Source organism: Notechis scutatus, chromosome 6, assembly GCF_049901735.1.
Source record: "Notechis scutatus isolate UNSWTSFEM ecotype Mainland chromosome 6, rNotScu1.2, whole genome shotgun sequence".
Taxonomy (NCBI): domain Eukaryota; kingdom Metazoa; phylum Chordata; class Lepidosauria; order Squamata; family Elapidae; genus Notechis; species Notechis scutatus.
The window spans coordinates 50,483,266-50,511,054 of record NC_142014.1 but is presented as its reverse complement, the minus strand read 5'-3'; the positions used below and the strand labels follow the sequence as shown (position 1 = coordinate 50,511,054).

The 27,789-nt window shown below is 37.3% G+C and overlaps 1 protein-coding gene across 6 annotated transcripts in view; it reads right to left on the bottom strand.

Annotated features, from left to right (window-relative positions):
* Positions 1-5,312: 5,312 nt before the first annotated feature.
* Positions 5,313-27,789, bottom strand: part of LUC7L2 (LUC7 like 2, pre-mRNA splicing factor) — a 40,431-nt gene continuing 17,954 nt past the window's right edge. For 4 of the 6 annotated variants that reach the window (XM_087968210.1, XM_026694689.2, XM_026694682.2 and 1 more), the window contains 8 exons: positions 24,311-24,409; positions 23,319-23,429; positions 21,662-21,805; positions 20,455-20,631; positions 17,656-17,747; positions 11,527-11,556; positions 9,514-9,708; positions 5,313-8,356 (listed from right to left, as the gene is read on the bottom strand). In XM_087968210.1, the coding sequence (XP_087824336.1) occupies positions 8,158-8,356; positions 9,514-9,708; positions 11,527-11,556; positions 17,656-17,747; positions 20,455-20,631; positions 21,662-21,805; positions 23,319-23,429; positions 24,311-24,406 (1,044 nt within the window). In that variant the 5' untranslated portion in view covers positions 24,407-24,409 and the 3' untranslated portion in view covers positions 5,313-8,157. Of the gene's footprint in view, positions 8,357-9,513; positions 9,709-11,526; positions 11,557-17,655; positions 17,748-20,454; positions 20,632-21,661; positions 21,806-23,318; positions 23,430-24,310; positions 24,410-25,461; positions 25,527-27,789 lie in introns of all 6 variants that reach the window. The other 2 variants (XM_087968212.1, XM_087968211.1) reach the window with 1 other exon arrangement.

The window sequence follows — 27,789 nt, the reverse complement described above, 5'->3', positions numbered from 1 at the left end:
TGGATAGCTATCATGGATAAAAGACATCAAACAGCTGTTTCTCTTCAGCTTTTCTTAGTGTTGTGGTACTGCAGTGTGTCCTGGCCCTTCTGAAGAGGGTCTGGACACAGCTTTTTGTGTGCAGTGGAGTGGTTCCTTGTGAAGCCATAGTCTGTGTACATGGGTTTGCGGTAGATGTGGATTTCCAATTCTCCATTGTCTCATCTCATATCGATGTCTAGGGATGGGAGTGTTTCCTCTTTGCATGTGAATTTGAACCCAAGGAATATTGTTGGGTAGGTGGTGTGTTTCTTCAATTTGGGAATGTTTGATTATGACAAAGGTGTCATCAATGTAACATGTCCAGAATCTTGGTTAGATAGTGGGTAAAAGCAATCTTGCTGTTGCAAGATTGCTTCTGCTATTAGACCTGATATGGGTGATCCCATCAGGGTATCTTGCACTTGCTTATAGATTTTTCCATTGAAATATGTGTTGAGGCCTAGATTTATTTTATTTTTTATTTTATTTATTTATTTATTTTTTATTTATTTATTTGATTTGTCAATTGTTTACAAGATAATAAGTACAAGTGTATACATAGTTGTGAATATATGAAATGGGTACATATAAGAAAAATAAAGAATAAGAGAAACAATAGGACAGGGACGGTAGGCACGTTGGTGCGCTTTATGCACGCCCCCTACAGACCTCTTAGGAAAGGGGTGAGGTCAATAGTAGACAGTCTAAGGTTAAAGTTTTTGGGGTTTGGGGAAGAGACTACAGAGTCGGGTAGAGTATTCCAGACATTGACCACTCTATTGCTGAAGTCGTATTTCCTGCAATCAAGTTTGGTGCGGTTTACTTTGAGTTTGTATCTGTTGTGTGCTCTTGTGTTGTTATGGTTAAAGCTGAAGTATTCATTGACAGGTAGGACATTGCAATGTATGATTTTATATACCATGCTTAAGTCGGACCGAAGACGGCGTAATTCGAGGTTTTCTAATTTTAGAATTTCGAGTCTGGTGGCGTAAGGTATTCTATAACGGGTAGAAGAGTGGAGAACTCTTCTTGTGAAATACTTCTGGACTTTCTCAATTGTGTTAATATCACATACGTGATAAGGATTCCAGACTGATGAACTGTATTCGAGTATTGGTCTAGCAAATGTTTTGTATGCTCTGGTTAGTAGTGAGATATTACCAGAGAAAAAGCAACGTAGGATTAGGTTAACAACTCTTAATGCCTTTTTGGCTATGTAGTTGCAGTGAGCTCTAGCACTTAGATCATTAGAGGTGAGTATTCCCAGGTCCTTTACAGAGCTTGGGTCATCAACAAGATCTTGACTATTCAGTTTGTATTTTATTTTCTGATTTTTTTTACCAATATGTAAGACAGAGCATTTATTTGTTGAGATTTGGAGTTGCCATATGTTAGACCATTCAGATACATAGTCTAGATCTTTTGAAGGGTAGTAGTATTGTCTGTGGTATTGAACAGCTTTACATCATCAGCGAAGAGAACGCAATTGCTCTTGATATGATCACAAAGGTCGTTTATGTAGATTATGAAGAGAGTTGGTCCTAGAACACTGCCTTGGGGAACACCACTATTGACAGGTACTGGATTTGATAGGGCGTTCCCAATTTTGACCATTTGTTGTCTGTTTGACAGGAATGCTTCTATCCAGTTATTCAGTTGTCCAGAGATACCATAAGATTTTATTTTTAGGAGTAGTTTGTCGTGTACCACTGAATCAAAGGCTTTGCAGAAGTCTATGTAGATTGCGTCTATTGCTTTGCCCTGGTCGAGTTGAGTAGTCCATATGTTTTTGCAGTGTAAGAGTTGCAGATTACAGGATAGTTTTTTTCTGAAACCAAATTGTTTATTGGAGAGTAGGTTGTTTGTCTCTAAATGGAGGATGATGGATTGGTTAATAATTGATTCCATGACTTTACAGGTGACGCAGCATAAGGAGATTGGTCTGTAATTTTCAACTAGGCTTGGGTCTCCCTTTTTGAAGATGGGAATGACTGTGGCTTGTAACCATAGGTTGGGCAAGGAGCTGGTTCTGAAAGATCTTTCAAAGATTATGCTTAGAGGTTTGGCTATGGCAGCGGATAGTTTTCTTAAGAAGTAGGCACATATTCCATCCGGTCCAATAGATAGAGATGGTTTTAGGTTGCGTAGTGCTTTTTCAACGTTGTCTACTGTAAAATCGATATGTATTAGATCATTATTGTTGTCTGTGGTACGGCTAGGAAACATTGGGCATGATCCATTACTGTTTACAAACACTGAGCCGAAGAATGTGTTAAAGATGTTGGCTTTAATGGTGTCGTCGCTGCAGTCTTTACCATCAGGTCCTATCAAGGGAGGGATGGACCTTGAGTCTTTTAGTTTGTTGTTTACAAAATTGTAAAAAGCACGGGTGGAATTGGTGCTTAGAAGGTTTTCCTCTTGTTTAATGTGGTAATTGGTGCATTCGGTCTTTATCTGGTGGCATAAATTTTTATATCGGTTTTTGAAATTAGCAACGTGACCAGATTTGTTTTTCCGCCAGAGTGATCTCTTTTTGGATTGAAGTTTCCTTATTGATATGGGTAATCTGCTTTTTTGTTTTTTTTTTGGAGTTGTTGTTGGAACATATAGTTTGATGACTCTTTTGACTTCAAGTAAAAATATGTTGTAATGATCTTCAACAGTATTGCATCCAGTGAATAGAGATTGCCAATCGAGGATGAGAGATCGTTATCTATAAGATCATAATTGCCTTTTTGAAGTTACAACTAGGGATGACATCGTTGTGGTGATTTTTGCGTGGGACGTATGTTGAGGCAAAAGTCAATCATATTGTGATCACTACTGGAAAAGGGTTCTTTGGTTTGTATTCGGTAAATTAAATTCAAACTATTGCAGAAGATGAGATCGAGGCAGTTGTTCAGTCTAGTGTTGTTGGTTACTAGTTGTTCAAGACCTAGATTTGTAATAGCATTGAAGAAGGTTGTGTGTATGATTTCAGTTGTACAATTATTTAGGGTCCAGTCAATATGAGGTAGATTGAAATCTCCAAGAAAGATAAAAGGGTATGGGCAGGATGTAGCCCATGTTAGTAGTGTATTTAGCTTGTTTATATGTTCGATGTCATAATCAGGTGCTCTGTAACATAGTAAGAATCGAATTGTGATATTTAAGGATAGTTCACAGATGATGGTTTCAGGAAGGGCAAGCTCCTGGGTAACTTGGATATTTTTAGATGTAGATGTATTGTGGTGGGGTGCTGTGTCTCAGAATATGAAGTTTTTGGATAGCTATCATGGATAAAAGACATCAAACAGCTGTTTCTCTTCAGCTTTTCTTAGTGTTGTGGTACTGCAGTGTGTCCTGGCCCTTCTGAAGAGGGTCTGGACACAGCTTTGTGTGCAGTGGAGTGGTTCCTTGTGAAGCCATAGTCTGTGTACATGGGTTTGCGGTAGATGTGGATTTCCAATTCTCCATTGTCTCATCTCATATCGATGTCTAGGGATGGGAGTGTTTCCTCTTTGCATGTGAATTTGAACCCAAGGAATATTGTTGGGTAGGTGGTGTGTTTCTTCAATTTGGGAATGTTTGATTATGACAAAGGTGTCATCAATGTAACATGTCCAGAATCTTGGTTAGATAGTGGGTAAAAGCAATCTTGCTGTTGCAAGATTGCTTCTGCTTCATATTAGACCTGATATGGGTGATCCCATCAGGGTATCTTGCACTTGCTTATAGATTTTTCCATTGAAATATGTGTTGAGGCCTAGATCCAGGGTTTCATGATGGTTTGTGGGTATAGAGTGTTCTGTGCTGTCATTATTTTTGTGGATATGGTGTTTAGTGAGTAGGTGGTGTATGGTTTGTTTAGCCAGGTCAATGTCAATCGAGAAGAGAGTGGTGACATCAAAGACCATTTCTTTCTTCTTGATCTTGGTTTGCTTGATGCATTGGAGGAATTGTTCTGGGAAGTTTATTGAGTGGGTTGAATCATTGGCCAGGTTTCTGAGTTTCCTCTTTAGGGTTTTTGCTAGTTTGTATATCAGTGTTCCAGGGAGAGACACAATAGGGCATAAGGGGATCCTGGTCTTGTGTATTTTGGGGGGCCCTAGAACCTGGGTATGGAGGAGTCTTGTGGTTGCATGTGCTTTCTCTCTAGTGGTGCTGTTGTTCCTTTTTCATTTTTCTTAGGGTGTATTTTATTTTGTTCTGTTGTATCATTGTGGATTATTTGGTAGGTGCTGGTGTCATTTTCGGCTTTGCTGATGCAGTATTGTCCATTTTGCCATCAAGCTGCCTTTGTCTGCTGGTACAATGACGCTTTCGTCGTTTCAGTATCTTTAATGCTCTCTTCTCTTCTCCTTTTGGCTGGGTGTTTTGTCGTGTTGCTCATTGGGGATGATTCTTTATCTGATGTCTTCTTGTGTTTCTTGGTCTAGGTGGTGCGTCTTTAGAATGGATTTAAATGGAGTCAACATCTTTGTGATTGAAATTGAGGACGTGTGAGGATGGTCTTTTCATCATCACATTGACATCAGATAGAACAATGACCCCGACATCCCCTAAACTCTGCTGAAGATGTTACCTAACCTGGTAACAAAACGTTCAGAATCTAACCCACAAGCTCGGAGAACCTTCCCCTCATCCTACACCCGAGCTACAGATATTCGCTATTTCAAAAATAAATATTTAGATCATTTCCTGCAATTGGAAAAAGCAGTTTGTAGTTTTTGTCGAATATATAAAGTCGGAATCATGTAATTCCACAGAATTACAAAGGCAAGGATGTTAAAAGGAAAATATATATGAAATGTTGACTGACTTGAAAAAAAATGCAATGAAAAATTGTCCAAGGAGTTTAAAAATATCATCCTGACACCTCTGAGGGAAGCCTATAAGGTAAGTCTAAAGAATGTCATCATTAGTATTTAGAAGCCATTCTAAAGTATTTTCAGATTTTGAGTAAAAAAAAACTCTATTTGATTGTTATTTTAAGTCTTTCTGTATTTATGCAGTTCTTTCAAGCTTTCCAAACTTCAGCCATTCTATAAAAAAGCTACAAATTACATAATTTCAAAATCTACTGAAGTCAGGAATTGTTTTGAATATATGAAAAATACTTTTGACATGCAGCTAATTCAAGCAGTGATTATTGAAACACTCCAAAAATAGATTATTTTACATTTCCCTGTTACACTTTCCTCTCTAAGGTAACATGAAGCATATCCTGAAGGCAAATTATTGTGAAAATGAATAGATTTTTCTCAGTTTTTTAATAGTAGAGCCCATGATCATTCAAGGAAACTGGTAGAATATTTAGAAAAAGTTATTACTTTATATAGTATGAATTTACTTTCACTACTTGTGAAGGTCACCAAAAAGTTCTTTTTTCAAACTGTCAAAAATTGTAAGAATGTACAATACAAGGCTACCAAAACCTATTCTGGAATAATGCGTGTATATTTCCAGAAGAGCATTTCAAACCTATGAAATTATGAATGTAATATGCAAACAATATGTTTCTGATATACAGAAAACTGCCTAATTCATTAATATGTATCTTGTAAATGGTCAAATTTAGCTTACATCTTAAACACAACTTATCTAAACAAAATACTGATATCATTTGCTACCTACTAAATTCAGAAAACAATTTAAAAAAAAGGAGCGCTCAATTATTAATTGAACCAAGTAGCAATCCCAGTTTAAGCAATTTTAGAGCAGGGGTGTCAAACTCGTGGCGTCACGTGACATATCAGGACTTCTTCCCTTTGCTAAACCGGGCAGGGCCGGGGCCAGTATGTAATGCATCCAGCCCACAGGCCGTGAGTTTGACACCCGTGTTTTAGAGTTGTTAAATATTCTGATCTATAGCCGCTTCCCAAAACTAAAAAAAAAGCTGGAGCTTTTTCACAAGTTAAGAAGCTGAACTACCATCACCAAGATCAGAATAAACTATTTTTGGAAGGATGTGATGAAAAAGTCTTATCTTTTCCTATTCTACAAATGATACCATTTACCCAATTATATTATTGTTACTGAAAAGTTAAACATTTTACAAGCTCATTTTTGACAACAATAATATATTGGATGTATTAGTTTCTAAAACAATTTTTTTTAGAGAAAATCTAGTTTACTTTTATATTATATATACACCAGTGGTGGCTAACCTTTTTGGGCTCCTGTGCCAAAAATTGCACGTGTGCGTGCCAGCACATAGAAGGCAATGTGCGCTATTCCGCCCCGCCACCCCCTTACCTACACTGCATCTCCCAGCTGATTTTCAGCCTGTTTGAAGCATTTTTCAGCCTGCCAGAGGCTTGAGGGATGCCTCTGCAGGCCGAAAAATGGGCCCATTTCATCACTTCCAGTATTTCCAGAAATACAGGAAGTGACGAAACAGGCCTATTTTTCGGCCTGCAAAGGCATCCCTCAAGCCTCTGGCAGGCCGAAAAAGGCCCAAAAATCAGCTGGGAGGCGCGTGCATGCAGTGAGGTAAGTTTGCCTGGGGCTCGTGTGCCTACAGAAATGGGTCTGCCATATGTGGATATATACATTTAGACAATGCTGGATTGCGTAGATTTTGAAATAAGTGCAAGGCACTATATACTGAGAAAGGGTACATATCCATTACTGAAAATAAAATTTTATATCTACATTTTAAAAATTCCAAGTACGCATACTTTCACTTTGTAAATTTAAAATGCCATTATAGCCCCGATTAACATATTAGTTAACTATGGTCAACTAAGCATCATTTGACAATAATGAATTTTGTACTTGTCATTTCAAAGAATTTTAAAAACAAAACTTGTTGGGATTAGTTAATCATCTAAGGACAGCAAGGAAAGAACAAAGTTAGTTTGTGGGACTCATTGATATAGTTTTGCTTAACTTTGAGGAAAAAGTTCTTCATCATTACAAAAGCTATTAAACCATAAAAAAGAATCTGAAGCAGTTTTAGCTTGAGCTAGATATGAAATTTTTTGTGACAAATTAATGGAAGGTAATATATTTATACATACTTGGGTTGTTGATATATATTTACGCAATGTTATCTTTGATAATAAATTTCTCTACTCTATGTAAAATGTCTGTTGGAGTGTCAGTATACAATTCAGTTGTTAAAACTTACCTCTTCAAAGAAAACTGTATTCCGTATGTATAGAAATATGAGTTACATAAAGTATTTTAGAGTTAGTCTGTGTTTCATAAACTTTTCAGTATACTCATGAACAATATGTATGAAACATTACTTTTCAACAGATTTCCAAATTTAATTGAAAAAAGTATCAGTGTTAGAAGCATGCACATCAATTGTTAAGAGGGAGTGGGAACACACAGCTATTTCACTGGACAAAAATTATTTTTTTGCTTACTTTATTATTGTTTGCTGTTTACAATTAAGGATGTGCAGTTAACACACCACAAGAAAAAAAAACAGAAAAATCATTTTGAAAGAAAAAAACAAATATATTGAACATAGACCAATTAAATTGTACAAAGACATGGGACTGGCTTTGATTTAGAAGTTTCAATTTTTTTAAAAAAAAGATGAAATGCAACAGCTGTTTGACTTCCAAGTCTAAATAGGCACTGTAAAAATAAAATTTAAAAGTTGTCATTTTCTTCAGCACATGTCCCCAACCTAAGCATTGCCAAACATGTTCAGTTCTCAAGAAGGAACTGAGAACTCAATCTTCTAGTGGTAACAAAAGCCTGGAACCCACTCAACCTCTTTAAAAATGATTCAGTGCTGCTGTTTGACAGAATAAAACTAGAAGAGCTTATAAAGGTCTGAAAGCATCCAAAGCAAAAAGCACACTATAGTTTTGTTTACTATAACCTGTATTGGAGAAGAAAACATTTAAATCTATTATGTTGGTATATAAACCTGCTATCTTGAAGATAGATCTTTGAAAATATGTCTTACAAGTTTACTGGAGAAGGAAAAAGGAAACTGCTTCACTTATCAATTGAATTATCAATGGAAACGGATCAATTCAGACTTCATTATAACCATGTTTATACACTGTACATCTATCCTAGATGGATAAACATTGGAATTGCTCACTGGTGTCCCTTTTAATAACTGTAAACTAAACCACAGTATGCAACTTCATAGGAAGGTAAAGGATCAAGTGAATGTACAGCCAGTTATATCTCTCCTGCTTCACGTTCCTCTGAGCTTCTCCTGTCTTCTGATCGACCATTTGCACTTTCATAAGATCGCTTCCTTTCTTTGCAGTTTCGATCTCTTGGAGATTTTTCTCTGGGGCAACTTTCTTTGTCACGTGATGTTCTGTTATGATCTCTGGTTCGTTCTTGATCTCTGGAAGCTCTTTCTTTTGATGATCTGAAGAAAAAAATAATGCATCTGAAAATGTACATTCCTTTCATTTGATTTTAACTGTTCATTAAGCCTACCAGAGCACAATTATCACTGTGTATCATTTACAAAACTGAAATGGAAAGAACACAGAGCCTGACATAATTAGAACCAATTTTAAACTGAAATCACTAATTTTATTTTTCAAGAGTGTAAAAGTTGAGAAAATCAAATGAGTGCTAGCCAGTATATTTTTTAATAGTAATTAAAATTAGTTTCAGCTACTAGAAATAATGCAGATCCACGGTGCCAGACTCAACTTACATTTAAATAATATGCTTATAAAAGGTAAAACTTGGAGATCAGACCTGAAGTTTTGACTAACTGAATAAAAGGTCAAAAGAAAAAATGGGTTTTGAAATGTAATTTCAAGGAAGACCGAATGCTGAAAAAATACCTAAAACTTGATGAATTCACCTGAGACTGGTTTTTTGTAAACAGAATTCAACCGCAATCACATAGCCAAATTTAATTCTATCAATTTCTGCTAATACTGCAATTTATTTCTGTAGGTTTGAAGACCTTAGATTGTAAAGTTACTATAACTTCAGGTATTTAACTTTATTACCTACTTTAATTAGGTAAATGAAGACTAAACACATACTGAATATAAATGGACATAGTACATTTAAATGAGTTGAAATTATTAAAGCCTGAACAAAAATCCCAAAGTGAAATATAAAACTAAAAATATTTGCTAAATTAAATTTAAAAATGTTACAAACCAAATCATGCTAGGAAATTGAAATTTAGACTACCTTCTTTTTTTTAAATATTTTTTTTATTAATTTTCAATAAACAAACATACACAAACAAAACACAAAACATGAAAACATAAAACTTCTTTTTGGAAACTTCTTTTTGTCTCCTAAGATTTCTTCCCACTTCTGCAAACCTTGTGAATCTTCCAAGCATGCTGATATTTCCTTGTTTGATTTTAGCTACCCTAAGTTTGCACCTGAGTTGATTATAATTAAAAGCTTTTGAAGTACACTGTTCCAATGTACTTGTAATAAACAAAATGGAAAAAAACCTTAGCTACTGTTGAAGATCGGTTGGTGGCCTAGGTGCAATCTTTTCTGTTCAAAAGCTAACAAAATGCCAACTGCATATTAAAATATTACCTTTTTTTGGAATTGGGTTCTCTGCTTCTGTCTCTGGAGCTGTGACTGCTCCTATGGTGACTGCGACTCCGGCTGCGACTATTAGAACGAGACCTATGACGATGTCGCTTTTCACGGGACCTGGAACGGGTTCTTTTCTTTCGTTCGCGGGAGGATGACCGAGATCGATGTCTACGGCGATCTCGGGATCTAGATCTGAAATTTTTTTTATAGTAGATGAGAAGAAATCCTTAATCATTCAATTAATCCCTAACAATTATATTAGTCGTCATAAAAGGAAAATATCTTACTGGAACAATCTTTTGCCAAGATTTTGAAAAGTTTGGAGACCGCTGGAATGTTTTATATGAAATAAGGAGGTATCTAATATTGAAGTTCAAAAGTCTTGAAGTTTAATTAATGGTGGTTGATTAAAAACAACACTCTTGTTAGATGCTACTGGCAAGGCTGTGGCAGGCATACCCTAGTATTAAGCAGACACATCACTGAGGAATTTCTAACTTAAAATAAGTCACAAAGAAATTGAAATAGAACACTTTAGATCTAGATACAATCTAAACACATTTTCAATGGTTTAAAAACAGTAATCAGTTCAATTAAATAGCAGGCGACATCAGGTAACTAATTTTGAGTGATCTTGTACAAACTAAGAGTAGCCATAGGCAGCACTTGGAAGAAAGACCATTAGGAAATTCCAAGGCTATAAGCAAAACCTGTATATTTAAAAAAAATCCCCAAAGGCAGCAATACCAAACCAATTATATTCTATTACTAAAACAATAATAATACTTGAAACTTACGTGAGTATAGCAGGAGTCAAATGTGAGTCTAAGTAGTTTTTGTGAGATCCTTGGTGCTCTCTGAGCTTGGTAGTTTTCTTGCAATCATTTCATTACCACAATGAGCTAATTAACACAATGAATGCTGATGATGTTACCTAATTTGGTAATAAAAGGTCTGCAAGAAAATTACCAATCTCAGAGAGCACCAAGGATCCCCAGTTCAACTCTGATCTACAAATATTTTCTTCGATTGGTAAGAAGACTATATCTTCTGTTTTAACTTCAAGTAACATTTGGAAGAAATGTTAGTTATCACCTTATAAAAACCTTTAAAACTCAAGATTGTTAACTGTTATTGTACCTACATTTAACTAAAGTATTTGCTTTTGGAGCTTTGGAAAAGGTAATCTTGTGTAATATCATAAAAGTAAGCATATTCTATTTTTATTATGGTTATTTTCATACCTTCCATAAACCCAGAGATACTACTTTTAAGAAAACACATGGCCTCAGAAATAGATTTCAGAGATGGATTTTTAAACTCTTTTAGAGGACTAATACTTGAGGGATGGGGGTCTTGGATTGAGACCTGGCTCCAATAAAAATTGCCTGAGTTACATCCAGTCAGAATTGCTCAACTTGATGCTTGCTGTCTTTGGAGTCTTCAAAAACTATGCAGTGGTAAGAATACTGCTGAGTACTCTCTTGCTGGACTATAATTCACTAATACATTACAGCTAATGGTACTGCACCGGTTACTAGTTTGCTTCTAAGTCCAATTCATAATGCTGTGTAACACTTTTAATGACTAGATCACAGACATTTTAGAAACCCCTTTCCAAATCTGTTTATGGGCTCCCTGAAATCTGACAAAGTGTCAATCTCTAACTTTCAGGAGACAAAAAATGGCTTTCTTAGTGGCTGGACCAATAAGGCAGTTGTACCTCAGGAAGATGAACTGGCACTCCCTCTAGTGGCTTTTTATTTTTAGGTAGGCATTTATATTCACAGGCAATGTAAATTTTAGAAAATCTGAATCTGCCTATTTTGTAAGTTTTATTAGATTTATTTAAAATCTCATCTGACTTATATAATTGTCTCAAGTATTTACTGTACGTCATATAATTATCATAGTAGAAAAAAAATCACAATGGTTTGCTTTAAGAAAAACCTTTCTTAATGTTTGATAGCTATAACTTTATATTCACAGAGGAAAAAAAGAACATCCTACCTTTTGGGGTTCTTGCTATGAGAACGAGATCTAAGAATAAAGAAAAAATAAAGATGATTTTATATAAATTACAAATTGAATTATCACCTGCACTATTAAGATGTCTCACAGAACATAACTGTAGACATTTGTAACAAATTGGAGCTTTACTTTTCAAATGACTTTAAATATTCAAAATAATTATTCTAGGGAATCTTGTAAATGTAATAATATATCAAATGGTTTATTTCACATTAATATGGTTATGATTAATGATATAAATCTTAATGAACATATTGTAAAAGATAAATATAAATATGAACATTATTTCATAATTGACATTATGTATTTAACAGTTATTTATATCTTTATCAAATTTAAAAATCGTCCATCTCCCTCACAAAGCAATTAATAACAACAAACAGGTAGTCCTCAACATAGTGACCGTTCAAAGTTACAACAGACACCCAAACAGGTACTGTCCCAGTCGCAAAGTTATGCCTGCGGCAGCACCCCTACAATCATTTGCCCTTATAACTGACTGCAGAGATGCTACAGCACCCCACCCCACTGAGCCTGCTTTGCCACCCCACTGGGTTCCATACACTCCTCCCCACCCCTGGTCATGTTTTCTCACTTACCTTTCAAAGATATACAGCTCAGGAAGTCAGGGTAGAAAAAGAGGTCAGGCTTCTCTATTGCTGGGCCACATGTGCCCTCACTTTTCTTTTCCTCACTAGTCTTGGCTCCCCCAGGATTAGCGAGGCTGGGAGACCTAAGGCTGGGAGACTGGGAGACTTAAGGCTAGTGCTAGCAAGGAGAAAACCTGCTGGTTTTTCTCTCATCACTTGTCTTAGTTTCCCCAGCATTAGCATAAAATTAATGTAGCTAACGCTTGGGAGATAAAACTTGCAGGATTTCTTCTCTTTGATTATGCAACATGGCTGAGCAATAAAGCGGCCTACCCTATGCTGTCTTCCTGAGCTCTGAGGATCATTGAAACATAAATGTCCAATTGTAATGGAGTGGGGTAGGGAGGAAGTCCATAGAGTTATGGTGACCCTTGGGAGGTGTGATGTAGGTGGGCTTGTGCCTGCACTAGGATTCTCAGGGTCCTGAGACATCCCCTGCTCCACTTTACAACCTGCATGTTCCTTTAACAAATGAATTGGGCAGAGCAGGGTTGGAGGTGGGGGGGGGGGAGATCATTAATGAGGCTTTCCTGACTTTCAACCATAATAGGCAGGCTCCATTACAGTTATAACTTGAAGAGTATCTTTATTTTAATGTTAATATTTTAAAGATAACTCAGACAAATAAGAAATTTTCCATGTGAAAACAGACCCCTAGATTTTTTTTACCTAATTATAACTATCATATCAATCAGATTTTCAAATTTATTGATTGGTATTTAGCATTTTTAAATGGAGTTTAAGTGACCAAGTTGAAAAGCCGTTATGTGGACATGTTATTATTTGTTCCTTAGATATGGCAAAGGCACGATCCATGTTTATCTATAATTCTATTGTATTTCTTGTAAGCAATATTTGGAAATTGATAGGACGTGTTCATTTTTTTAAAATAAAAGTTTTATTTAAGTTTTCACAAAACATACAAATACAAATAAAATATCTTTTTTGAGAACAGCATGGCCCTGGGTTATCACTTCTCCATACAGACATAAACTCAATACATATTTATCTTATACATTCTAATCCATATCTTATAACTATTTTCGCAATTTTTTCAATAGCTTTTCCCTTTCTTCCTATAGCCTTATTTTAAATTATCTCATTCCTTTCTTAATTCAATTACTATCTTTTTCTAATTTTTAAAATCTTTCTAATCAATGTTTTTATACTTTCGTCTGTCGGGTTTACAATTTCATATTATCTTTTCTCATAAAACAAATTTTCCCCTGTAATTACTGGACTGGCGTACAACACCTTTGTATCTTTTTTCAAATTTTATTTAAAAATTTAAGTTACACCTTTACAGTTATAACATTCATTTTCTAACCTCTATTTTATAACACATACCTATTTTCAATTGAATTCTGCTTGGTACATTCCCTTAAAATACACACTAAATTCTTAAAAGAAAAAAGTATATATGTATATATATCTATGGCATTCAGCTTTGTTCGGGTATATATATCTGTGTATATATGTATAACAATAGTGAATGGAATAATTATTCTATTCAAGTACAGCTCTGCCACTAATATTAATACCAATCTTTTACATTTCTACTTCTTCTAACAAACATTACTAGTAATATGTTGTCTTTCACTTTAATCATCTATATTTCATATTTTACTCATTACTGTCTTTAAATAAAAAACCAAACAATAGTTTTTAACAGTAGTCAATAAACTTATTATTCTTATTCAAGTTCATCTTTTCAACTGATAAAAATCTTCCATGTTTCTTTTCAGTTTTTTTTTAGTGTTCTTTTTAAATCACTGAGAGCCTTATTCTCTTTACAAATATTCCACTACACATCAATAGAAATTTTTTCTATCACTTTAATCATCTAACATATTTTCTAACCCTTTCTAATATAACAATGCTATCCCATGCACCCTTGCAGAATCCTCTCGTTAAATTTTAACCATTGTCTCTGTGTCTTTTAAATAGGTTTATACCTTTAATTCTTGTACGTTTTTCCTGTACCTCTATATCTTGTTTCTGTCTTTTGTAGCTTCTTTTCCTTTCCCTCATCCCTCTCTTCTTCTCCCTCCCCTTTTTATTCCCTTTTCTATCTGATTCTCCCTTCTGTTTCTTCCTGATATTATGATTGCTTTTCAAATTACTCTTTTTTTTGGTCGTTGTCCCGCCCTTCTTGTTCTGCCAGCGTTTCTTGTTGTTTTTCATAGTTCAAGATCTCCATTTCTAAAAATTGAAATATGAAGCCAAAAGATCCTCTTCTGTCTTGAGCTTCTTCTTTTTGTTCTTTAAGTCTCATTTTTAACTCTGAGTGATGCCATTTTAAAAAATTTTAAACAAGCCCCAATTGATTTTATTTTATTTCATTAGGATCCTCCATCCAAAGTTCCAGGAATCATCCAATAATCCAAAACTGTTTCTTGCTTCTTTTCTGACTTTCTCTTTCCAGGGGCTTTGTTATCTTATAACAAAGTTTCAGCTACAATGTATCTTTTGCAAGCCTTGTTAAAATTCCACTATCCTTTTTTTTTTAAAGTTCCAGGTGGTCTTCTCCATTTTCCAGATTCCACCTTTTTCCTTTCACTGCTTTCTTTCTTCTTTTAAAGAAAGCTTTTAAATTATCCAAGAATCTTTATCCCTTTGACACTTTGTTTTCAGCTAGAAATAGCCTATTAATGTCAAAGTGGATTAGTATCAATTTCTTATTTGAATCTCTTCGTCTTAATGTTCCAAGTCAGTTAAAACTGTCGATGTTAGAGGAAAAAAAGCCAATTCCATTTTCTTTCCCTTTCTCTTTCGCAACTTAAAATCTTTTTTAGGAATAGTATTAGTCTTTAAAATTCAGGGTTCCAGGTACCTTAAATAGATGTTCTCCATTCAACCCGGTCAGTCAAACTTTCTCCTTTAAACTTCCTGCACAATCTTGTCCAGTCGGGTTTCTTCTTTGAGGTGGCCATTTCTGACCACTGCTGCAACCGCCTTTGGGAAAGGGAGTAATGGCCAGCCGAGGAGGATGCGGCTCTCCTCAACCCCGCTGACAGCTCCCCCTTCTTCACCACCTCCATGGGGTGGCTTCAGCTCCGAATCTGGGCGGCTCGGGGTGCTCCAGCGGTGAGCACGGATCAAAACTGCACACGATCACGATTTTGGTCCATCGCCGAAGAAGCCCAAACAGGAAGTCCATATGTTCATTCTTTTTCACGATAAATATATGCACAGGGATAATTCCAGTTTGAAAACTACAAGTAATTTTTTCTAAAGGAGCGGATCATTAACTAATGGGTATTAACATTAATAATTATTTACTTCATTTAGGTTAATGCAAGAAAAATAAACTGTTCATAACTTCAAAAACCAAATATTCAATGAAATCATTTCCTTTCACAATTTGGTGTAGACACATTAGTATGATCAGAAATTCTACTATCAGCATATACATGTATTTTGGATGATTCTAAATTATTGACTAATCTAGAATGGACTGTTTTAAATCTATAGACAATTACAAAGAATATCACTAGTGTGGAGGTTAACATTTTTCAAAAAATCTGTAGTCAGAATATCCTATATTAACAAATTAATGCTTAATGGCTTTAAAGAATATTAGTATGCCTCAGGATTTTAAAAGGAGATTAATTCAAGAAACCCTTTTTCATTTTATTGGCTACTCCAGAGCAGTGGTCGCCAACTGATGATCTGCAGCCCACTGGTGGTCCGTGAGAAAAATTTTGTGGTCCGCAGAGAAATGTCACCCCCAGAGCACCCAAAGCAATTAATCCAGGCTGCACAGGAACACAAGGCTGCACCGACCACATGGCCCGTGGGAACCCTCCCCGCCCACTCACTCCTTACCTGGCAAACTTGCCTGCTAAGTTGCTATTTTTCCTCCCACCTCAACCCCCAACATCAACTGTTCTGCTATGCCAGGAGATTTAGATTAGCTAGAAAGAAATCGTTGGATTTCTTGCTTTTAGCTAATCTTTAGATCTCTGCTTAAAAGCAGAGCCGAACTTCCCTTAGGACTGAAGATTCTATTATTCAATAGCCAATGGCAGAAACACAAATCTCTGAGTGAATCTGTGATTCTGTGAGCAACTCAATCTGCCTGCCTGCTTTGCCTGATTTTGGGTAAAAGTTGCTCTTCTTTTTATAAAAATTCAATATTTACATACAATGGTATATTGTGAGTTAATTTTGTGAGTTGCTTGCAAGCAAATTTTATGTGACAGACTCAGGTAGCTGATGGCAGAAAGATAGATCTCTGAATCTGTGATTCTGTGAGCAACTCAATCTGCCTGTCTGCTTTGCCTGATTTTGGGTAAAAGTTGTTCTTTTTTTAAATAAAAAATTAAATATTTACATAAATATTTATAATATTTACATACAAGCCATGCCCAGCCAGTCACATGATCACCAAGTTAGGCCACACCCAAGAACCAGTTGTTAAGAAATTTGAATCCCACCCGTCTCTGTGTTTTTGTGTGTGTGAGAGAGATTAGATCGGATCTCTCTCTTTCTCCTCCCTCTTTCCTCCCTCTCTCTCACGTCAGCAAGCCACTGTCAGTCAAAATTCTTATTAGTGGTTCCCAGGACTTAAAATTATGAGTTTGGTGGTCCCTGAGATCCAAAAGGTTGGAGACCCCTGCTCCAGAGGACATTAAAAACGCTTGTTAACCTCAGAATTAAAAAATGTAAAATGATCGAGGGGTCCTATTGCTGTCCTGTTTTGGTTTAATGTCCATAGATTTGTTAACATACTTTTAAGAGGAGTAAAACAGCCAATGTAGAGTACTAATTAAGATGCAGAATTTGCATCAATTGTACTAGGTTCAAACCTATGCTCACTGTCACTCTTTTCTAACCTAACTTGTTCCACAGGAATGTTTGGGGAAAACAGTTTATGGATATTGTCCTAACCCTCAAAAGCCAAAATATAAATCTAAACAATATGAATGTGATTCTGTATTTTATATCAGTCAAGCATGGAATACAGCAAAAAATATTTTATTTTAGAAAAATAGCAATACCCCAGATGCATATCTTGGACTACTTGTAATTTGTTCATTCTTCACTTATAAATGGGTGGGTAATGATGTTATGAAAGACTGAACAATGTTATGCTGTTTATAATAGCTGAGTTGCTTCCCATATATATTATAATATGTTCTTGCTCTTTTTTCTTTCCCTTTTTGTTTTCTATCTTTCATTCTGAATACTCAAGCAATAAAAATAAATCTAGAAATCACACATAATGAAAACATTCAAAAGTCTATGTGCATATTTTGCTTCATCAAAGCAAAATGATTTGCATGCTAAAGGTGAAATACATGGGGAATATCAATCTAATATTTAATTTCAGTTTTATTTTTAGCAGCAACTTGAAGCTGTGGCATCAATATATACTTATGCAGGACTATTAAATATAAAAACGAAGTCAAAGAACAGACTGATAGGATGACAATAAAAAGTAATAGAGTTCTACCTTCTTAACTTCTCTCTTTCTTCTTTCTCCCTTTCTTCTCTCCGCTTTAAACGTTCCTGATTTCGTTTCTCCTGTTTGTCAGCCACAATTCTCTGAAATCATTTTTAAAATAAAGACGAAGAGTTTCAAATATTGAATTATTATATAAACTGGGCCTTGGGCCCTTCGGAACTGAGTCGCAGAAGTGGCATGTGCACTTCTCCACTTGTGCAAATGGCAGGCAAGTGCGCATGTATGCTTGCTTGCTGCTTGTGCAAATAGAACTGCGTTCACTTGCCTGCCACTCACACGGAACCATTCCCTCTCCCCAGGTTCTACACCCAGCCAGTCCACAAAGCTGGAAAGGTTGGAGAACTTTTGATATAAACCATTAAGAATATATTTATAAGACAAAGTTTCTTTTTCTCACCAATTGGCAACATTATTCTAATCTGATAGCACTGCATGTTACATATATCATATAGGAAAATGTAGGGAACATGTATACTGTCCCAATATTATTGCCAATTACTTTACCATCTCTTTTGTAAAGTTTAACTGCCCTTATATTCACATAACGAAAAGAGCAAATTAATTTTCCCCCCAGTTACCAAAAATTAAAATCTAATCACAGAGAGTAGCCAAAAGCAGCAGGAAAATAAATGACTATAAATAAAATTGCTATAATGTCAAAGTCAGGCTATAATTCTTTCATAAACATATACCGTATTTTTTGCTCCATAAGACACTCTGGACCATAAGATGCGCATTAGCTTTAGAGGAGGAAAACAAGAAAAAAAAATCTGTCTCTGCATCCCAGCATCCATAAAACCTGTCTCTGCATCCATTCATCTGGCTAGCGTCCTTGCAGCAAACAGCCTGGTCAGCTTCAGCAGGTTCTTGCAGCCTGATTGGAGGTTGAAATGGCATCCAGGTATATTGCCAATCAGTTGTTCCAGGCGGCAGGGATTGCCGCCACTCATTGCCACCTCTGCGCGTCCTGTTTTTGTCCTCCGCGTGCCCCATTTTTGGCTTCTGCACATCCCATTTTTGCCCTTTTCCAGGTGGCGGGGATCCCGCCACCACCTGGAACGGGCCTAAAACAGGACTTGTGGAGGCCGAAACAGTCAAAGGGTGGGGTCCGCCAGGTGGGTGGGGCTTCAGCAATATTTGCTCTATAAGACGCACAGACATTTCCACCCACTTTTGGGGGGTAATAAAGTGTGTCTTATGGTAAGAAAAATACTGTGGTAATAGTTTTGCTAGTTCAAGCTAGGGTCATCTTAATCCAGAATTGTGTTTCACATTATAGACGCTGGGGAGCTCAGAGACAATAGATGGACTAGATATTCACCCTCTGGGCGAAAAGTGTGCAGGAGTTCAAGCGATCAAATGTGTGTGTGTGTGTGTGTGTGTGTCTGTGTGAGACAGAGAGAGAGAAAAAGAGAAACGATGGTGGGGAACTGGGTAAGGGGACCAACCAAGCCTCTCCTGCCCAGAAGCAACATGCAAGTTGCTGCACGTTGCAAAGAATGAAGCAAGGCAGTGGGGGTGGGGAGGTGTAGAGGACGAAGCAAGGCAGCCGGGGGAGGGGGGGGGGGTTGGTGGCCCTGCTCTGGCTTACCTGAAGGTTCTTCAGACAGGCCACCCATGCCAAACCCTCACCACCCCCAGCTCCACTCTCTGCTGCGCATTCAGAACAAGAAAAATAGTCTGTTGGACTATGGTAAAAAAAAATACCGATAGTTCAGACCTTCCAACTTCTCATGAAAAAAAAAAATCTTGTGAAGTTGGAAGGTTTTATTAACTGTAGTCCCACAGATTACTTTTCTTGCCTGGCACGTGACGGTGGAGGACAGAGCTGGAAAGCAGGTTAGTGAAGGGATATGGCTGCCTTGGGGGGAGGATGGGGGGGAACCTGTGGGTGTGTGTGCGTGCGCGTGTGTGCTTTTTCAGAAGGCAACTGGACTTAAAGAAAAAACAAAGTCCAGCTGCCTCCTGAAAAAGCACCTTTGGGACAACCATGACCTGGATCACTGAGAACCTCTACAGACTTTTAGCTATACAATTTGGGATGAATACCCTTTGAATGGTGTGGGAGTAGGAATGGATTTCCAAAGGAAAAAATTGCAGACCACAGGAACCATTAGCACTACACAGGTGACTCTGAGGACACAGATAAATCTCAACGACCTGCTAAAAGGATGCAAATTACCAGCTGTCTGCAAGGAATATAAATCTTTCCGTTCCCGCTATCCTGCCAGAGCTGAAGAAGCTTCTTTGATGAGAAGTAAAACATCTTCAAATGAAAAAAACAAGAAAGTCCAGTTGCCTCCTGAAAAAGCACCTTTGTGACTCAGAACGTGTAGCTATCTCAAGTGATCTGACCAGCTGTCTGCAAGGAATATAAATCCTTCCATTCCTCTCCATTCAGAGAGCTGAAGAAGCTTCCAGGATGAGAAGTGAAAGGTCTCCCCCCCCCCCAAAAAAGAAACAACAACAACAAAAAACAATCCCACCAGAAAGTCCAGATGCCCCTTGAAAAAGCATTTTTGGACAACCATGACCAGGATGACTGAGAATCTCCATAGACATTTTGGAACTACACTTCTACACCTCTGGCTTAGTCACTTAAACATAAATTTAAGTTAATTACTTGTTTGAAAGGCAGTAAAGGGCTATTTATACTATTTTTTTTGAGGACGCTCCTCTTTTTCAGTTGCATCATATTAATTTCAAGTGTGGTATCAACAGGACATTACTGAAGTAGTCTAATAATGAACAGTTTACAACAGTTGGAAAAGAGTAATATATACTTACCCTTAGTTCTTCAAGCTTTTCTCTTATTTCAATAAAACCCAAGTGCAGCTTTCCTCCAAAATGATCAGCAAGCCGCCTGTCATTGTCATGTAGGCCAAGATAGGCTGAGCATACTTCACAGACCCGTAGCTTTTGCTGCTGGAAACTGGAAGCAGGCATGGAATTCCGGTACACTTCCTAGAAGATGCATTATTATATGTCTCTTACGTTATGAACAAAGTTTTCCCAAGTAAAATAAAACAAAGTATTATAAGAGTAATAACTGCTATCTGTAAAAAAGCAAAATTCTTCTGAAATTCTTGTTCAGAAGAGTAACAGCCATGTTCCCTTAAATATACTGTAAATTGAAGGGATTACAGCAGGCTATTCATCTGCGCTATTTTTTTCACTCTCGCTTTTAAAAAATTATTTCCCAACTGAAACAATATTTTGTGGCAAATGAAACCACAGAGTATGTTCCATCCTTTTATGATTGTCCCCCCCAAGGGACTATCCTGGAGACGAACTGCAAGATTGTCCCCAAACGTGAGAAATGGCCACTGCTGCCACCGCCAAAAAAAGGGGGGCATGTAGCAGCAGATGCGGCTAGCCCAAGTCAAGGAAAAGTGGATCAGGAGAAGGCAAGTTAAATAAGATGCCTCCTCCCGCCCCCAGCCCGGGCCACACGGGCTCTCAGGGTCACCTCCACCCAAATTCCAACCAGAAAGGGGAAAAAAACCAGTCCACCAGCAAGGAAAGTTTAAAAATTAAATAATAAGCAAAAAAACGCACACCAGAAAAAAAGGCGCGAAAAAATGAAAGTGCTAAACCGGCAAGCCTGATCTAAGCCTCTCTGCGAAAAAAAGCTTAATCCAGGGGGTGAAAATTCTTCTATAATCCTAACTATTCAGAGCCCTTAAAGGAGGGTGGTCTGAACACACTGAGACCGAGTGAAGAACTGGGGACCATTACCAGAGGGAGTGTCCTCAGTTTTTCAACTCGGTCTGCAGAGCTAGGAGACTAGAGACTACCCATGCTGGATTCTCCCTTTGGCTCAGTGGAGAATAAAATAAAGTTAAACAATTGGTCGGAGGGTGCATGTGTATTTACGGAAATTTCGAGAACAATGAATATAGTTTAAATATTTTTTTAGTTATCAACTCCATGAATAAGAATTTGTCCTCTAGGACTAACTGAAAGAATAAACTTTTGTACATAATCAGATTACCTCTGCTTCTCTTTTCTTTGCCCTTGCTTTCTCTACTTCATCCATTACTTTCTGAGACTCTTCCACATTTCCATCAGCTCCAAGTTGTTCAACTTTAGCAAGCAGTTTTCCAATTTCCTCATTTAATTCATGGACTCGTTCAGCCTTTCAGAGAGAAAAGCAATATTAACACTTGCTAATATTATTAATGTTCACTATGTACAAGCTATATCAATATAAAGCAATAAGACACTGCACTATGAAGTGCTTCTGTTCAGCTAGCCATTTCCTTTTCCAGGGTACACTGTCTATTATGCTATGAATGCTCTATGCAGATTTTGAACAATAATAAATAGAAATGTTTATTTAGGTTGCTTATAGCAGTTGTTGCCAACCAGTGGGCCACGGTCCACTAGTGGGCCGCAGAGAAATCTCACTTCCAGAGCACCCCCCCCCCAAAGCAAGTAAACCAGGCTGCACAGAAACACAAGGCTGCGCCGCCCACATGGCCCGCAGGAACCCTCCTCACTCACTCACTCCTTACCCGGCAAGCTTGCCTGCTATATTGCTATTTTTCCTTTTTCCCACCATCAGCTGTTGTGCTGTGCCAGGAGATTTAGATTACCTAGAAAGCAGGAAATGGTTGAATTTCTTGCTTTCTAGCGAGTCTTTAGATCTTTGGCTCTGCTTTTAAGCACAGCTGAACCTCCCTTAGGACTGAAGGTTCTATTATTCAGTGCAGACTCATGGCAAGCAAATTTGAGAGACTGAGCTTGCTGATGGCAAATAGATTACTGAATGATTCTGTGAGCAACTCAATCTTCCCGCCTGCTTTGCCTGCTTTGGGGTAAAAGTTTCTCTTTTTTAATAAAAAAATCAATATTTATATAAATATTTATAATATTTACATGCCCAGCCAGTCACATGACCAAGCCACACCCACAAATTAGGCCACACCCACAGAACTAGTTAGTGGTCCCTGGGATTTAAAATTATGAGTTTGGTGGTCCCCTGAGGTCCAAGAAGCTGGCGACCCCGGCTTATAGTACTTGAATGTGAAAAAGGAGCAATATTTCAAAATTTTCAACACTGAAAATGAATTAATGTTCAATAAATGACTGTAACATGGGAAGTATTTCATTTCCGCTCAGATTATTTTTACAGACAAGTGTCTTCATACCATTAAGGTGGAGATAGATAATTAGTGTCCTTCAAAAGTTCAAACTTTAAAAGCCCCAGCCAACCATGCCAATAGCCAATTGAGAGTTGTAGTTTCAAGGCACTACAGTGTTTATCCTTACAGACAGGCAAAAAGAAGCTACATTTAATTGCCTCTTCTCACAGCCAAGAAAAAAGAATTACTTGGCATTTTGCAATCACTGCTTCTCCCCAATATATCCCATTTTTAATTCAATTAAAGACCCTTGTAATGCACAAATATGTACATGTAGGCATCTATAGTTATGTGTTGTACATATTCTTAAACAAAACTAAAAATCAAAACCAAATCTTTGCTCAGCTAAAAAAATCTGTGTAGTTTTGTGCATTTTGTCTTTTGTTACCCACTAATTTTATACAAAATGGGGCTTCCAAAATTCTTTTATATAAACGCTATATATAAAATCAAGTTGGAAGTCCCTAGGGAAAGCCCTATAGTGAGTGAATATTAAGTACTTACTTTGGCTGCCACTTCAGCACTGATCTCTTCTTGAGTTTCAGCCAGTCTTTTCTTTGCCACTTCAGTTCTCCTATCACAGTCAGCAATGAATGATTGCAGGTGATCCATTGCCTAACATATAAATCAAAAAAGTATCATACTGATTAGAAATAAGCACCTTTCCAGAATGCAAAAGTTGACAGTAGAACTAAATATTAAATGTATAAATTGCTGGTTTAATTATACTTAATACTTTTCTGGAAGAATGTAAAACAAATAAAATTGAAATCATCATTACATGAATTCTTACTTTCAAGGAAATAATCACATCGACACTTGTATTCACAGATATTCAATCAAACAGATGAGAACAATCTTTTTGAGGATTGAGTTGCATATATCACTGATTTAGAACTGGCAAGTTAACAGAAATAAAACTAAAATGGGAATGAAGATTTCACATCTCCGAGAATGAAGTTATTCAAATATCCCAAGAAATTAGCTATAATTTGATGATGGTTTCCAACTCCTCTTTGTGTTTGTTTGTGTTTGTGTGTATCTGTGTCTCTGTGTGTGTCTGTTTGTCTGTAAAATCTTTATTAAAATTATTTGATGCCTATCTCCCTGATAAAGGGATTCTGGGTGGCTTTTTATTGTAGAAAAGATTTGTGATTTTTATTATGCAATATATTGGCCTTAGTGTGTGCTCCACTTTTTTCCTTTGTTGGAAGATAAATGGGACATTGTAATTACTATGTGACACTAGGAAAATGCATGCCTTCTTCAAGGTACTAAGATCATGTGCAAGTCTGAAGTTCTTTACATTTTAATTAAAAATGAAACACCTTTCTCACTTCAGGTTCAAATAATTGCACACTTTACTAATTGTCAGACATTCTAAATTAGTTCTATATTAAATATTTTACAATAATATACAATTTGACCAGATGTTATCACTACCAATTCTCTTTCCATTCTTTATAATATAAAGATAATTTGGTGATAGAACATACATCAAGTTCAAAGAAAAAGTCTTGCTCTTTTGATGCAATTTCATAATCTGCTCTTAACGCCAAATCATGCACCTTCAGACACTCTCCTAGATCCATCCTCTGAAATACAAGACAACACAAAAGGACATTTTTATAAGAAATACTAAATGGATACAAATGATATTATTTCAATATTCAAATATGTACCTATTGTTTAATATATATTAAATTACTACACAAAACAGCGATCAGTCACATCATTAAAAGTCTCCAAGTCTCAGTGACACCATACTGGAACAGTAGATCAATACACTTAAAGAAAAAATACAGCAATCATAGCAGAAATTCTTCTTCTTTGGAAGAAAGAGCTTTCCTTTCAGTTCTTGCATACTTTTCCTTACAAGCTAGTGTGCTTAACAAAGCAAGTTACAAACCAAGTTATTTAATTTTTTTATATAGTGTGGAAACATAAATAACACCCATTGTATTACTTTTTTCAATTTCACATGTGGATTGTTATTGTCTTCTTTCTAAGGCTGAAACAGAGTCACTGGGTCTGTGAACTAGAACTCATGAGCCTGGTGTTTTAACTAAACCAGGAAAACTGGTTCACTATTGTATTACTTTTAAGTCCCATTAAAAACAAGGTTTAAATATATGTCCTTTCATAACAACAAATGATGCTAGAGTCTTTATTTGCCCTCTCTGAAATATTATCTATATCTGCTCAAAGACTGGTAGAGTCTCCTTGCTGGATGGGTGGAAAAGAGTGATAGAAAATCCTATTCTCTGACAGATGTCCTGAATTAGAATGGGGTGCAGTACTTTGTTTTAAGCAGCTATGGCTTATACATGTAGTCCTTGACTTACAACCATTTGTTTGGTTACCGCTCAGTTACAATGGCACTGAAAAAAGTGACATATGACCAATTTTCATATTTAATTGCTATTTATAGCATCCCCACGATTATATGATCAAAATTTGGGTACTTGGCAACCAGCATATATTTTTGACAGTTGCACTGTCCCAGGGTCATAGTCATTTGTAACCTTCCCAACCGGTTTCCAACAAGCAAAGCCAGATTCGCTTATTGACCATAATTCATATAACAACTGCAGTGATTCACTTAACAACTGTAACAAAAAAGATAATAAAGTGGGGTAAAACTCACTTAACAACAGCCTCACTTAGCAATGGAAATTTTGGGCTCAATGGTGGTTGTAAGTCGAGGACTATCTGTAAAATTATAAATTATAAAACAAAAACATTAATACATAAAGAAATAAATCATTGGGCTAGGATGGAGCTTGAGCCAGGAGGCTGTTTGGTCTGGACCCTGATGGAAAGAATTGTTTGTTTTTATGTCTGTTTTTATCATCTGGGATAGATCCAGAGCTCTGTTATCAGCTGCTGATGCCTTCTGGCAGGCACCTGAAGGCGAAACAGAGCCAGGGCGATGCGTGTGAGTGGTCAAAGAAGGTGATGAGGCAGGTCTCGGGGTATGCAAGGCCTGGTAAGTAGAGCACCTACACCCCATCCCCATCCTAGCTTATTTTTCACCTGTGTGCCTTGTCCCACCCCCTGCACCACAATGGGCAGGGTCTTAATTAGGGCTAATTTTGTGGGTGGTGCTTAATTTGATCACATGTGCTCACAAACGTGATAGGACTTCTTTTCAAGATTGGTCGTCTTTTTGGAGAAACACGATAGTTATTCTGAATTGTTTATTGGGTTCCCCTTATTCCCCGTCAGTTTCTTTCCTTTCTTGGCTTACTAAATAAAACCACCAAAGTTTTGCCTACTTTTCTAGCTCTACTGTAAGTAGAAAAATATAGAAAGTACTACTGGGTAGGTAAAGTGTGGACAAGAAAAAAGATAAAGAAAGCAAAAAATCCAAGTCCAAACAGACAATTTAGAGATATAAACTCTATTTTACTTGTAATCATTTGCAAAAAGTTCTTGCACAAGAAAACTGCTTGATAATTTTTAGCACTGTCCATAATAAAAACATTACAAATCATTAAATTATCTAATTTCACTAGCCAATCTAACGATAGACTTATATAGTACAAAAAGTGATTGATCACTCCTATTCAGATTTAAAAATGAAGACTTTTGATATGAATTGCATTAAAGAATGTACACTTTTAAAACATCTTATGATAAAATGATTCTATGTGAAATACTACCTTCAATATTTATGATTATCAGTAATATTACAAAATACTCGTCCAATGAAAACTCTTTTATGAGAAATTAAGACTGGTAAAAGGATAGAGAAAACTGTTTAGATTAACTGAGAGTCAATTTAGTGGTTAAGGCAGGGGTGGGCAAACTTTTTGGCTCAAGGCCCGCATTGACTTTTAAAATTTGACAGACGGACCGGGTCAGCACAAGATACGATACATATACATCAGCAGGGCTGACCCTTGAACCAACATCTAATTGAAGGGAGCAGACTGGCCTTCAGTCTCTTGCGAGAAACTGCTGGCTAACCCTGCAAACCGCTTGCCGAGGTGTGTATGTGTGTGGGGCATTCACCTGCATTTCCCCCGCTCCGGCCGCCAGTTGCTCCTTGGGGCACAGCTCTTAAAAGCCTGCTCCCAGCACCCGAGCAACTTCCAGCAACTTCGGCTTCCTTTTAACTCGCGGGCGCCGCGCCTGGCCCCGAGCCGCGGCGGAGGGGAAACCCAGAGTGCGGCTCGGGGCCAGGTGCGAGCACCCGCGAGTTAAAAGGAAGCCAAAGTTGCTGGAAGTTGCTCGGGTGCTGGGAGCAGGCTTTTAAAGTGCCGCCCGAGCAGGACCGCCGAGCCGGGAAACGGGGCACCAAGGCAGGGCAAGGCTCCACCAGCAGCGGCCTAGCTTTAGGTGGCTCCAAGCAGCCCGCTCCAAGCAGCCCGCCCACCCACCGGGCGGAACCCTTCCCGCTCCTTGGCGGGAAGACGCACCAGCCTGCAAACTTTGCCTTTGCAAAGTTTAAGCCTGGAAGCCCCGGGAAAAAAAGGGGGATCGGTGGGGACTCACCTTCGGAGGGGTCGCACTCGAAGGTGATTTCGAATTCCCAGCCGAGGCCTTTGCAAAGTTCTTTTCTTTCCTACCCCGAGAGCGCTCCGCACTGTTTTGCAGCTTTGGGGGCCACATGGCAATACGCCACGCCCAGCGACTTTTTTTCAGGGGCGGGCCGGATTGGACAGACCAGCGGGCTGGATGTGGCCCGCGGGCCGTAGTTTGCCCACCCCTGGGTTAAGGTGTTAGACTAGGAAGTAGAGACCCAGTTCCAATCAAACTTGGGTCATTCACTTTCTCTCAGCCCAATTTACTTTACCTGAGCTGGAGGGAAATATGATAGTGGATATAACTTCAAATAATAATAATAATAACAACAACAACAATAATAATAATAACAATAACAACAACAACAACAATAATAATAATAATAATAGCAAAGATGCACATTAAGAGCTTTTCTCTTTATTCATGTCAGAAGCATCTTCACATT